Source organism: Apis mellifera, linkage group LG3, assembly GCF_003254395.2.
Source record: "Apis mellifera strain DH4 linkage group LG3, Amel_HAv3.1, whole genome shotgun sequence".
Classification (NCBI taxonomy): Eukaryota; Metazoa; Arthropoda; class Insecta; order Hymenoptera; family Apidae; genus Apis; species Apis mellifera.
The window spans coordinates 1,815,306-1,830,610 of NC_037640.1; the positions used below are offsets into that span (position 1 = coordinate 1,815,306).

Consider the following 15,305-nt stretch of genomic DNA (forward strand, 5'->3'; position numbering starts at 1 on the left):
CGTTTTCTTAACTACGTAATCTATTTCTCAACTGTCGAGTCGACAATTCGATTTAACTTCTTGGATAACCGATTTAATTTGAAGAAATTTTTCGTCAAATCGAGTTTCCAATTTTAATTTTTCATTTGCATGTGCTTGATAATATATAAAAAAATTTTTATACGAAAATTCATATATGATTAAAAATATATCGATGTACAATTTATTATAACGATTGGAATATTAAGATGATGATTATATATTATTTACAATAATCAAGAAATAGTTTTATAAACAATGATCAAATTAATAAAATTTATTCTTCAAAGCATTTAGATTTAATTATTAAATTGTTAAAACGATGTTCAAATTTAATAACACTTCACTAATTCAATTATTCATCGAATAATTCGATATTTGATTATTTTTATTTGATCTACACTGTTTCCTAACATTTTGATTTCTGAAAGTATGACATTTCGAATCCTTGAAACTGTTTGTCTCGCCGAATAATCGAAATTAAATATAGATTTTCTTTGATGATTTAATTCGATATAACAAATTTACTTATCAATGAAAAAGAACGTTTGTAAATTGGGTGTCGTTTTCACGATTACTGGCTTTCTTTCGCCCAATTTCGTTCCTTTATATCGAAACATCGAGCGCTGGACACTTTTTTTTTCTTTTTTTCTTTTTTTTTTTCCTTTTTATAAACCGTAGACGAAGTACGAATTCGTTCGTGAAGGGGGAGGCGATCGATAAAACAAATTATGAGTTCCTCGTGCGCCTGGGATATTCTAGTTGCAAAGGATTTGATTTCACGCGTTTGGAAATTGAAAGTTAAACCGGTAAAAGGGAAAACTCGTTCGTTTGTTCGTCGAGATAAAATTTAAGGAGAAATTTGAAGATTTCGATATTATAGAAGATTATAAAAATGTTGAAGTTTCTGTAAATGTAAGCTTTAACCCTTTTATCCTTTGGAGGGAATGAAGATGGAAAGGAAAATTTTAAGCTAAGTCCAATGAGAAATGTAAAACGAATTTTTCTTTTTTTAAGTAATTGTTAATTCTTTGAATCAATGAACATTTTCTTCTCACTTTAATTTTCAGTTGATAGTTGAAGATATGCATAAAATTAAAAATTAAAGAATATTGGGAACAAAGAAGAATACATATTATTTCCTGAAAATTTTGTATTACTAGAAACTACATATATTATTAATTTAATTGGATTTAATTTCATTCAATTGTAATTTCAATCCAGTGATGGCACTCTTTCAAAAAGCATTACCATTTGGTGTCTTGTTTTGCTGTCTAAGGAAGCAACAAAAATATAAACATAAATACTTTCACATTTTTAAATAAAACGTAGCAAATATAAATAAAAAGAACAGTAGTTTCATTGTAAAATATATTTTCTTTCAATTATTTAATATGGTGGAGCACACATACAATGAATATTTTTGATCCTCTATGAGATTTGATAAGATAATAAAATTATTGTCGATGAGAAAAATTAAAAAGGTTAATATATCATCGGATTGACGCTACATTTCTAAAAGAAAATAAAAATTGAAAAGGCAAGTAGAAAGGGTTGAAATATTAAATGGCTAAAGTTAAAATTTACGTGTACATAAAGTAGCCCACGAAAGTATTCGTCCGTTACTTTACAAGAAAATTCACCTAAATCTGAAAATCCTAATTTTAATGAAAGTTTGTGCGTAAAGCATGATGGATTAGAGTGTGTACGTATACACGGGCAACTTCTTTTTGAGCGGAAAATCACTTTGAAAGGATGAAAATGTAAGTTTAAAGTTTTCGTTCCTTTAATAGAATCTTTTATAACAGAGCAATAGAACGTTAAAAGTTGAGGAATTTATAAATTTAAAGTTTAATAAACCTCGTTGTGCCGACGTTGTACTTTGAAAAAAATATTGATGGAGAAATATCGAAACTTTAAAGCGACATTCCACCTTTTTCAAAAAATAATTCACCATTCTCTTCAAAAGAAACTTTGTACAAGTTGATCCTGCAATTGATAGGTACACAATCGTGATTTTCAATCGTGATTCTCGGTCAAAACAAATTCGAACGAAGAAGAAAAATTTTCAAACAAAATTAGAAAATTAATCACTTTTTCGATTGGACATCACTGAACTTAATTATTTTATACGTATAATTGTCTTTTGAAAAAATCAAAATTATTGAACCCAATGATCAAAGAATCGTGTAATTGAGTTTTCAAATTCAATTTTCGCAAAAAATGTTATTCCACATTTTTGAAATTGCCAATTTTGAAATTCGTCAAACATTCGTTTACCTCGAAAACGAAATGAAAGAAATTTTATATTTTTTCGATTTGCTACTCTAGAGTCATCTCTTATCCGTATAAATATTTCACACAACATTCGTATTTCACTGCATCAACATATTTTTAATATTAACTGAGCCCAGTCACTTTTTACCCGTGTATTCCGTCCATATAAACGACGTTTAATATCCGTTCGACACGAGTCAAAAATAATCCGATCCGATTTAATAGTTTCATTTACAACCATTCGAATTTACAATCTTTCATAAGCCAATTACACAGATCTCCACGAACGATACTACTTCGATGCCTGTCCAATAATAATCGAACGCTGTATATATTAGAGTTATAACAATAACTCGTTGGTTTATATAAACGAAAGGTGGAAAAATGGTTTCGAAACGAAGAGAGAATCGATCAGATCCCCGCTGGGTGATGACACACGAATAAAAGAGGAGATCTCGGCTGTAAATTGAGCATGAACGGCGCATTCTTTGATCGCCGCATCGAGATGCGGCCTGTGCCACGAGATTATGCAAATTTTATGATCAATAATCAGTGCTCTGAAGAAGGTCACATTGCGCCTATAACACGAACCGGTATGCATTACCATAATCTTAAACGCTGGCTCTCTATTACGCCGCTTATTGCGAATAATCGCGTTAACTGCTGCCTCTCCTCTCTCTCTCTCTCTCTCTCGCACACACACACACACATTTTGTTATCGCTTCACGACATTTTGCAGCTGTGCACAATGTTACCGTTAATCATCAGGTCAACTAATAACTCGTGATGAATAAGCTTTCTCTTGCCCACCAGCCGCAAGAAAATGCAATTTTCGTCGATTATCACGTCCGAATTTCGATTACGCAATTTCGATCGAGCCTGTTTCACAGGACTTAATTGGATCAATTTGGAAAAATTGTTTTCGTGGAAACGATAAGTTTAAGCATGGTTTAAAGAGTGGTATATAATAATCATAATACACCGTTGTGCACACATTGTATAAGGATAATTGAATACAATTTCGTTCAGCTTTTGGAAATTTGAAGAAGAAGAAGAAGAAAGGAAGAAAAAGAAGAAGAAGAAAAAGAATAAAAGAAGAAAAAGAAAAAGAAGAAGAGAAAGAAAAAGAAAAAGAAGAAGAATAAAAGAAAAAAAAGAAAAAGAAGAAGAGAAAGAAGAAGAAGAAAAGAAGAAAAAGAAGAAAAGAAGAAAAAGAAGAAGAGAATTTGATGTTGAATGTACATTGCACGTGTCATGTAAGGATGAAATTTTTTTTTTCTTATTTATTATGATATTTAAGCTCTTAAAATTTTACGATAATTTTATTAAATTTATAATTTATAATTTCGTTTATGTATTATGAACATATATAGTTTTATGTGTTGATCAAACACCATCGAATCTATAATATATTATAAAAAAAGAAAAATATAAGGAAATCTAAAAATACGTCTTAAAGGAAATAAAAAATTGCACGTAAGGATGAAAAATTTTTTTTCTTATTTATTGTAATATTTAAGCTCTAAAAATTTCACGATAATTTTATTAAATTTATAATTTATAATTTCGTTTACGTATTATAAACATATATAGTTTTATGTGTTGATCAAACACCATCGAATCTATGATATATTATAAAAAGAGAAAAATATAAGGAAATCTAAAAATAAAAAGAAAATAAAAATTTAAAAAATTCTGTGCTATCGTAAATTAATTTTACGCATATTTGACCAACTATTAAATATGGAAGATTATAAAGTTTATTATTATTATTATTATTATTAAACAAATAAGATGTAATTCCACGCCAAGTTGAGTTCCGGTTTTTTCGTTTTCCGTTCAATGATAATAAATTATCGGAAAGACGAGATAATTCATTAGGAACGTAAATAAATAATATTAAAGCAAAGAATCGAACAATCTCTTCTTCGAGTAATCTCTCCTTCTTGGAATTTCTAAACAAAGATGAGAATCCTAATAATCTAGAAATTCCATTAAAGATATTTTACGCATACGATTATCGCGGTGAAATAAAAACATTACGACATTAAACGCGATTTGTCTACTTATATCGATAATCCCGAGATTTATCGTGACCGTTTGACTTTAATATCTGCGTTACATATTTGAATAATATCAATAAAAATTACATAATTTAAGTAATATCAATAGAAATTATTGAGAAATGAATTATCTGTGATCAGAAATGAATTGAGATAGAAACAAAAAGAAGTTTTGTCAATTTACAATTCTTTCTTATCTTTCCAAGTTGGTGATGAAATTTATTGTTTAATAAAAATTCTAATTCTTTTCTAAACAATATATATATGTATAATTGTATTACATGTTTTAGCATATAGCAATCTGAAAAATTATTTAAAATTAAACAAATATAATGTACTATTAAATAATATTTTATGCATGTCGAAATTTAAAGCTTGGATATTATTTTATCCGATTAAAGAAGAAATTGAGTAGTAGTAATGAACTATATCGAATTCGAATATATTTTTATATTAAAAAAATTGCAGTTCACATTCATAAAAATTTATGAAAGGATTATATTTAAGGATTGAACGATCGATTGTGTTTTTTTTCTTTTTTAATTTTTAAATTTTTGAAGTGAAATATTTTTTTGATTGAAATATTTATAACTTTCGATAAAGTTAAATGTCGAAATTCTTCTATCGAGAATTTTATCATTTCATCTGCAATTTAACGTTATTATAATACATGTATAATTGGAAAAATATTTCAAGAATTTGCTTATTATCTTTTCAGTTATTATATAATACATTTTTCCTCCAATTAAGATTAAAAATGTAAATTATTTAGATAAGATTGTAAATTTTTATGCAAATATAAAAAATTTCCTATATTTTACATAAACGATATAAATATTTTTCTTTTCTTTTCGTATTAATTTTATTTTCGATTATAATAATTAATATTGTAACAAATTGTATTAAAATTGAACATGATATCGAGAATGGTAAAAATTTTACATGATTCATCTCTGAAAGGAAGAGATCCTAATTAAAACAATATTGAAAATTTAAAAATTAAAAAACTGTTGCAATATAGAATATTTTTTTTTCATTTTACAAATTATTTTTCTTAGACAAGAATATCTTTATTATTTATCGAAAAATTGTGAAGAAAATATTGTTATATGTTGTAATGCAATGATACGTATGAACGTATATAATATAATAATAATTTCTCAAAATTTTTAAATAATACAACACAATTATTACATACTATTCCAATATTTGACTTCCGGCTGTCTAAAAATTCGCAGTCACGTAATCGTAAAAACATTTTTCACGCCTCTATTTTACATAATAATCCATTCCATCGATATATCCAATTTTTATTCATATCAAAAAAATATCCCTCACCCGATACATCAGAAATATTCCAAAATCTCGCAAATCTCGTATTTTTCTCACGTTCAAAAAGCCATCCTTCAAAAAAAAAAAAAAAAATTTTCCAATCGTATTTACATTCGTTCTCGCAAACCTCGATACAAACGATCGAAAAATAAAAATCCACCTGTTTATCCTCGATACTTTAAAAAAAAAAAAAAAGAAAAACAGTACAAAACAAAATAAAGAAAGCTTACTCTTGTGTTTCGAGCTGCTCTTCCACAACCCCCTGAAGAATGACATTTTGGCTGCCCAGCGCAGCACGAGATCCAGCAGAACTGAAATCTTTCCTTCGATCGTAATCCGCCACGAAACCGGTCGGTACAGACGCGCCCTGCTACGCCAGGCAACGTTCACTCGCGAGACGCGGCACGATCCTCGATTTCAATAACATGTGCCGCGTTAATGCACGAGACGAGTCGAATTCGTGGTGCGCGGAATACGATACGGAAAGGGAGTTGTTCAACAGCGCGTTGTTCAACCGATTTCCATGTTCGTCTCTTCGGGACGAAAGCGTAAGAGAGCGTGGAGAGAGCGGTGGAAAGTTGCGTGGAAAAGGAGCCGGTGGGAATAGCGAAGTCGAGTCGAAGGTTTCTGGCGAGGGAGGGAGCTGCGTGCGGACGTGTGCTATCGGGAAGACTGTGCGCCGCGATGTGAGCGCGTCCGCACGGAGTTTATTCCGCTCCCCTGTCGCGTACATGCGCATCCCCATCCCCGTTTTCATCCCCTTCCCCGTTCCTGGATTCCGGTTCAGCTTCCGAACCGGATCCCCGCCGAAAGGATAAAGATTATTTTCACGCATTCGCGGTTCACGCCGCGTTATATATCCTTTTCAATATTTTCTCTCCGCTATTCTTTACATTTTTTCTTCTTCGAATTTTTTCTTTTTCTTTCTCTTCGGTTAAAATGCTACGCAACTTTGAAATCGGAATTAAAGGGGATTAAATTGATATCGGTAAGTTTTTTGTTGGCAAGTGCTAGTAGAGTGATTTCTTGTTTTAATTCACGCTGAATATGTCTTTTTAATGTTATCTCTAACGATATTTCTTTATCCAATTTTTCGAACCTCTTTTTTCTTCTTTGAAAATACAATTTCGTTTCGATTTTAAGATAGGTTTGAAATCGGAATCTGGGATTAAATGGTGCGATTTTTTCTTGATAAATGCATAAGTTAGTTACTTTTCTCAATTTCCAGTTTATATTGGATTAAAACTTTCTTTTCATTATTTTTTCTTCGAATTTTCTTCCTTCTTCTTCTTCTTTTCAATGCACACCTTTGAAATCGAAATCGGAGATTAAGTAATATAATTTTTTTATTAAGTTAAGTATATGGGTCAGCGATTTTTCTCGATTCATGGATCATAACTTTCTTTCCTATATTTTTTCCAAGATTCTTTTCTCTCTTTCTTCTTTGCTCTCTTCTTTTGATATCGAAAAATTTCGATCGAATCCATCATTCGTTGATCTAAATGTCTAATGTTTTTAATTTTATCGCTAAAATTATCATTTCAATCAAAAGAATTCGAAAAAAATCCAATATACTACTTTTTATAATTTTTAATTCATAAAAATATATTATGCTAATTTGTCGATGTTACAAAAACGACGTGTAACTTTAAAATTCATTTAAAAAAATTTATCATTTTGAGAAATGATATATCACATGTTTAATCATATATAATATACATGAATTCAAATGAAAACTAAAATAGAAATTTTTATCTAAGTAATTTCTAGATCTGGTTATTGCATTAATGGCCGATTAATGTCAATTAGGAGACTTATTTGCAATATCCTTTTTGAAAGTCATATTACATATGTAGCTATAAAGAAATCGACCACAACTCTTCTTGCAATTTTATATTAAACGTTGGAGGGAAATAATCGATGATAAATATATAAAACATTTTATTATACGTTTCCTGAGAAACGAATGATAAAAATAAAAATAAATTGTTGTTTTTTTTTTTTTTACAAGCTCGAGTATCAACTTCCTTTTTAACGATAGAATGAAAGAGAAATCTGAAGCAATATCGTCAGTAAAAATTAGAAAAAGTTCGCTCGACTTGAGCAATTATCTTCCTAGTTGTTTCGAAATTTTTTTTCATTCATCCAAAAGAAAAGGAAAGAAAAATTAACACGTCTAACATTCGCAGAATCATTAGATTCGATAAAGTTTAATATATGTGCAAGTACTTACAAGTCGATATTTCTAAAAATACTTTAATGTGAAAATAGAACAAACCACGCACATATAAGGGGTAAAAGTTGGTGATGGCATCAAGTACGTATACTGCAAGTAAGTTCGTACATTAACGGACTGGATCCTCTATAAATATCTCGAAAAGAAAGAAAAAAAGGAACGCTACTTTCAAGTAGATTCGAATGGAACAACCATTCTACAAGTGCTTCGAAAAATAAAATAAAGCTGTGCTTTCAAATGTGATACATTAATCGAAATAGATTTAAAATTCCTTTTTTTTCTTTTCAATAATTTTTAGAAATGATTTTTAACTATCGAAATTTTTTAAGAGGCTTAAAAGTCAAGATAGATCAGAGAAATAAAATGATCCATTTTATCTCGATTAATTATTGTATCTTATAAGTAATTATTGGAATTCTATATAAAGGAATCTTTTGTATTTGATCTAAATTTATAAATATTTGATCCATCATAAAGATATTGCTTTCTCACTTCGTTCTCTACTATTTTTGAACGTGTAACTTTCGCATTAAAAATTAGTAAAACTTGGATCTCCTTTCTTCTATGTAAAGATCCTTGGAAGTTTTAACGCGATTTAACCGCTGTCTCCCGCCGTTCCACATTTTTCCATCTTTTGCAGAACAGTATTGAATGAAAGATTAAATGGAAGTTGAAGCTAAAAACTACCCGAGAGAGTTGTTTTAAAATATCGTAAAGAGAGTAACGTTCGATGAAAGAATTATTTAGATGAATCTTTTAAAATGTATTTAATCCCTTAAACGCGTATATTTATTGATAAAAGTTAAGAAACTTTGTATTCTTCTATCCTTACTTCATTTGTTATTTCAACTTATCCATCTTGGAAAAATAAATATAAATAAATTAGTTTCTTTTTCTTAATTTTTCTGCAAAGTAATTGAAATAAATATAATAATTATAAAAAAAATATAGTAATTGTAGAAAAACAAGCTTTTTATATTTTGTTAAAAACAAATTAATATATAAAATTGATTATTTAATAGATATTTCCTCTAAACTGGATTGTAAAATTGTCTCAAAATTTAAAGGATTGATTGATTTCTCTAGTAATTTGATATAATATAAATATCTATTTTAACAAATGATTTTTTAAAAGAAAATGAAAATTATAAATGAAAAAATTATGTTCTTAAAAAGACAAAAGGATTCATCTTTTATATTTGATTAATTCATATAATACTAATGCTAAAGAAAACAATATTAAATAATCAATTACTGATAAAATTAAAATTATAAAGATATCTGTAATAAAAATTCCAGTAAATTTGAGAGAAATAAAATAACTCTATTAAACACATATAATATCTAATTTGAATTAAAATAATATTTAAAACTTTAGAATGAAATGGAATAAAAAATTCCAGTTTTGTAGCAGTTTGTAGTAGATAGAGAACAAAAGACACCATGTAACACAACATAATATAACAATAATAACAGAAAAAAAGTTTTATCTTCATTAATCTTTAAACTCCACTTATATTAAATCAACCAACACTTATTCCAAACAATATTGAAAATAATGAATAATTTTTGTTTGTTTGTTTTTGTTTCTTAATAATTTTTGTTTGTTTTTGTCTTTTAATAATTTTTGTTTGTTTGTTTTTGTTTCTTAATCATTTTTGTTTGTTTGTTTCTGTTTTTTTAATTTTTGTTTGTTTGTTTTTGTTTCTTAATAATTTTTGTTTGTTTATTTTTGTTTTTAATAATTTTCATTTTTTTATAATTTTCAATATGAGAAAATAATAAATTCATTCCAAACTTGTCAACAAAAAATCTATTCTCCCTCTGTTCCTCTCCTGCATTCCTTAATCACGAAATTACATTCACAACGAAACTGGTTTCGAGCATTAAAAATCAAAATTCGAAAAATTAGAAACATCTTTCTTGAACACACAAAATATAAAGAAATATCGCGTTAATAAAATTTCAATTTACGTTTCTATCTCGCGATTGTCCACAATTTCACTTCCTTCAAGATCCTCTCTCGTGAGAAGGAGGAGGAGAGACAGATAGATAAGAGAGAGAGAGAGAGAGACGTGAAGAACGTTCGCGAAGAAATTTACCGCGCCATTGGTAGGAAACAATGGGGAGGGAAGGGCAAAACGGCTGTGTCAAAAGCATCGAATATCGATGAGGCGGCGATTCTCTCTCGTTTCTCTTCTCGCAAGGAAAAAGCTCGAAGAAGGAAAGGGGAGAGAAACGATCGACGGTGGAGAGGGCGTCGCACCGCGTCGCGAAATGATTGGCAAGAGAAACTATCGGCACGAATGTTTTTTCGTGCCCGCTACAACAACTTTTTCCACCGTCCTTGGGACACGTATGGCGAAAATTCATCGAGGCCTGCTTTGTTCGCCACGATTTATTTCGGTATCTCTGCTCGCAGGCAACATGGACAAATGGGGAAGATTTCGAGATAACGAGATTATTCTTATACGGGGTGGCGAAGAAGTAAAGAAAGGTAACTTGATCGAAGAGATATTATGCGTGGATCGAGATATACTCTCGATGAAGTTGTAAACAAATTATATGAACGGAATGAAGGAAGTAGGATGAACGTGAAATAGGATGAAGAAGAATTTTTATACAGGGTGATGAGGGGAAAAAAGATTCGTAACTTTTGGATAAGTTAATGGTCTCGAAGTTATAAACAAATTACACTGGGATGGCTGTAAAGTAATATATGAAGAATTATAGGTTGAATAAGAATTTTTATATAGGGTGATGGGAGAAGAAGGATTCTCTAACTTTTGGATAAATCCAAAGTGGAAGAAAGTGTTGATGAATATGGATCGAAAAGTTAATGGACTCAAAGTTATGAATGTATATTGTATATTCTAAATGGAGAATTTTTATATAGGGTAAAAAAAAAAAACGTAACTTATAAATAAAATCAAACATTCAAATAATACAAATAAAAAGTAATAAAATAGAAAGTATGTTGTTTAAAATATACTATTTAAATTATTTAAATATTTAAATTTAAAATATGTAAAATCTTTCTTACAATTTTTTTGATAAATTGCTACTGTTCATTTTTGGAAAAATTGAGGTGCTGAAAAAGAAATCGTTTTATATCAGATATCATGTAATATATTGTTTTAATATTGGATACTCTTCTATTGCTTCTACATGGATAAATTATTCAGAATTTGTTCAACTTTCAATCTTATAAAAGTTTCATTCAAAATCAAATATATTTTGAATGACATTCAATTGCGTTTATCTAATCATTTTTTAAATATCGTTCCAATATACGTGTTTTAAAATTTAAACATTATTAAATACATCCTATATTCGAATAATGATCATTTGAATAATCAAAGTTCGACAATAATCGACGTTTGAATAAACGACATTTTATGTGTGAAAAGTTTGATAATTAGCGTTGAAGGAGTTGCAGAAATTTCTACCCTTTTTTTTTATTTTTCAATTAAAAACTTTTTGATTGCAAATAAAAACGGCATTTTGTTAAATATCGAACATGAGAAATGTCAACTCAAGTAATTTAAATTGAAACAGTAAATAATTAAATAAACTATAATAAATTGTTAGTTGATGTTTGTTAAAATGTCTATAATGGTAAACAAAAGTTTTAAATATAATTATTAAACCATATTTTCATTCCATTTTACTATATATATATATTACATTTTCATTTTTTACATTTCAATTACAATTACAATGCTTCATTGTTCCATAAAAATTTCTATAAATTTAAAAATTTTTTTTCATCTTTATTTTTGGTTGATTTATAATTTAGAATATTATGCATATATCAACTTTACATGAAAATATATTATTTCAAATGAACTTGAAATTTGTTTCTCAAAAACTTGCAAGGATTCTTTAATTCAAATTATTTAACTCAACCTTAGATAACTTCTTAAGAATATTGTTTGAAAGTCTTTTTTGAAACAACAATTGATAAACGATTGAGAATTGTGAGAACGAGGAAATAAAAATCCTTGTAAGGATTTGATTTCGAATCAAGCAATAATAATAGATTCATATCAAAGTTACACGAGTTTCAAGTTTCATAAATTCAAGTAATTTAACCAATTTAAACAAAGTTGTAGAGACACGGATGAAAGGATTGAACGAGGGAAACAATCATCAAATATTTCTCTAGAAGTACTTTCAGTCGAATTACTTTCTACCATCCATGAAAATTTATCCTGAAAATATCGTTTTTCCTTTTACCTCTTTATTTTGATATAACACGATACTCTTTTCTTTTTTAATCTCTCATTTTCTTCCCAAATCTAATTAATTTTCTTAACGTTTATTGTATATATATATATACTATACATGTAAAATTACTCTTTGACTATATAATTTTCAGTTTTTCTCGAGATTAATGTAATGTATTGCATACAAAGTAAAAAAAGATTTATGTAGAAGAAAATGCATAGAAGAATATTGTTAATATTTTTTTTTACAAATTTGATTCGTTTACATGAAAAATAAGAGGACAAAGAATAGAGGACAAAATAATATATCAAAAAAATTTTGTTGTTGGTTGAGAATAAAAAGAGATATATATATATATATTTTGTAAAAATTGCATAATGTTCAATTGGACATAAAAATATCCAAAGAATATATTTTTGTCAATTATATATCATATGATACTATCCTTTTGTAAAATCAAATTTGATTCATCATAGAATTTTTTTTTTTAAGTTATTACATTTTTATATTCTTTAGGAAAAGATTCAAGCTTATTTTCTTCAAGTAAGAATAGAGCGAATAAATTTTCAAATATCAAGAATAAAAAATACTTTTAAAAAAACCTCAAAGCTATCAAAAAAAAAATCTATGCTGATAAATCAAGTTTGATTTTACAGAAGAGAAATGGTACCATATCGTATGCAAAAATTGACAAAAATACTGAAAAAAATCTTACTTTCCTTGATATATTTTGGAAAATATAGCAAAAATCGATATTTTTTATCCATTTATCTTTAACCTGATATACAATTTTTACGGCCAGATTCGGATTCAGTACACAAAAATACATAAGAAATATCTCCATTCTCGAACAAACGAAATCTCGTTAATCTGTTTTTTGAAATGGAATCTTCGTGTTCCATTTTCCCCAAAAACTTAACTGGTTAAAATTTATAGGAAAAAAAAATATTAACAACGATTGATCTTCTTCTGTTGGATCGTCGTACATGAAATAAGCCTCCTCGCAAATCCATAAAAGCGAATTTTATTCAAAAGTAAGTGACGAAGTATTTCCATGAATAATAATAATTTCCACGTCGATTTAAAGTTTGAAGGTGAAGACGAAATATCCTTTGAATATTTTTCCATCGATTGTTTTATTCCATCCAATTTTTGTTTCGTCAAGTCACTGAACTTCGAACGTACGAATTGTTTAAACAACGAAAATTGAAAAAATTTCGATTATATTCACATTATATTTAATAAAACTGGACGAGAAAAGAATCCTACAGAGAAAAATTTATGGATCTTTGTAAAGGAGAGATTTCAATTTTATACAAAAATTAAATATACTGAAAAAAAATTTTGTCAATGTCTTTATAAATTTCAGAATAAAAGTACTTTCTCATTCTTTGCACTTCAATTCTATTCTCCTCCTATTTTCCTTTTCCTCCTCTTCGCTTTATGCACATAAAATTTGGATGCATTACCGCCAGCCAGCCCGAAGAAATATTGAAAATCATACAACGTGATATAATTTTGCTCGGGAGTGTACGTAGATATCAGTTACCAGAACACTCCATAGATTTCTCCAAGAGTGGTTAAACACAGTGTTCGATATCCAGTTTCGAACTTCCGTAGAATTGCTGTGCTAAACGGCAATAAGTTGGATTCTACCAAAAAGACAAAACCGTTTACAACGCTTCCTGTCTCGTGCTATCCTTTTATTTAACTTTGTAAATACAGGTATTGTCGACAGACGACGACGAAACGAAACTTTCAACGAAACATTAAGAGATTTGAAAATTTCAATCGATCGAGATTCAAAATGATGGATCTCATATCCATTCTGGTTTTTCAAAGGAAAAGGTGAAAATATTTTTGGCAAGATTAATATTTTATTTCGTCTCGAGATGAAAATTATACGGGTATAATTGTTTATTTATACGATACAATTTTAATTGCAATCATTTATACGTTAAAATGATGGAATTGTTTTTAAAATTTCATTTGAAAATTATGTATATAAACGAAACGAAAATAAGTGAAACAACATGGTGTCTTGAATATAAAAGAGGAGCCTTTTTGAACAATTTAAAATAAATAAAGTATTATTTTCATGGCCAGCAAAACTTCATATATCATTTCCTATATAGAACTGTTCGTTTTACAATAACTTTAAAATTTTTTCAAAATAAAATATCTCAACTACGTGATGTGTAATTTTCACAAACTAATGAGATCTTTGAATCTATCCTTCTAATCATAAACTTATATTTTCCACATCAATAATTCTACACTCATATTCTATACTTTCTTCTTCAAAATCAGAAATCCTTTTATTTGAATAATGTATCTAAAAATTTAGTAAAACCAATATATTATATATTAATAATTGTATCTTCAAATCAAGTTCGACATATTTTGTCAAATTCTTGTGTTTGAAGAATGTTCCTCAAAATATCATTCATCAAGACTTTACGAAAGAACAAATTCTATCCTTAGTCTCTGCAAGGAAGATCAATGTTTCAATGTCACTGTGTCTCGTAGATTGATGGCTCGTAACTACGTGGTTCTAACTACGATCTGAATCCCTTTTTCTTATCTCTAAACTCGACAACATTTTTTTTAACAAGATTAAAGGATTTTACAAAATATAAACGCACCTAAAATTGGCTTTTTAGCACAATCTGATTTTCTGCAAAATTTTTTTAAAAAATAAAAATATCTGTAACACTATAATTTTGATATAATAATATATAAATATTACATTATTGATTTATTCATTTTCGTTACTTCATTTATTTCTTTCATTAAGCGTTATTATTTAATGCTTGAGGAATTAACCTCTTAAGTAGTTATAAATATATATACATCATGAAATCAAAATATTCACATTACGAATGTATTCATGTATTATTTTATTCAAATATGCCAGGATAATTTAATAAGAATATAAACGTAGTATATTCTTATATAAGTATAAAAATGAGTATAAGTATAAAAATAAGTATATTCTTATATAAGTATAAAAATGAATACAATAATAATCTGCAATGAATAATTATAATCGATCTAAATATAAATTTATAACTAAATCTTTTCTTAATAATTCTTCGATTCTAATATCTTAAGTTTCGCGAGACAGAAGGTGATAGATAAGATCTGAT

At 27.9% G+C, this 15,305-nt stretch overlaps 1 protein-coding gene across 2 annotated transcripts in view; it reads right to left on the reverse strand.

The window, feature by feature from the left end:
- Positions 1-15,305, reverse strand: part of LOC552297 (low density lipoprotein receptor adapter protein 1-B) — an 86,136-nt gene that overhangs the window by 44,635 nt on the left and 26,196 nt on the right. The window contains exon 1 of one of the 2 annotated variants that reach the window (XM_006557257.3): positions 5,921-6,382. The exons of the other annotated variant lie outside the window; for it this stretch is intronic. Coding sequence (XP_006557320.2) covers positions 5,921-5,966 — 46 coding nt within the window. The 5' untranslated portion in view covers positions 5,967-6,382. Of the gene's footprint in view, positions 1-5,920; positions 6,383-15,305 lie in introns of those variants that run through there. 2 annotated transcript variants of the gene reach the window in all.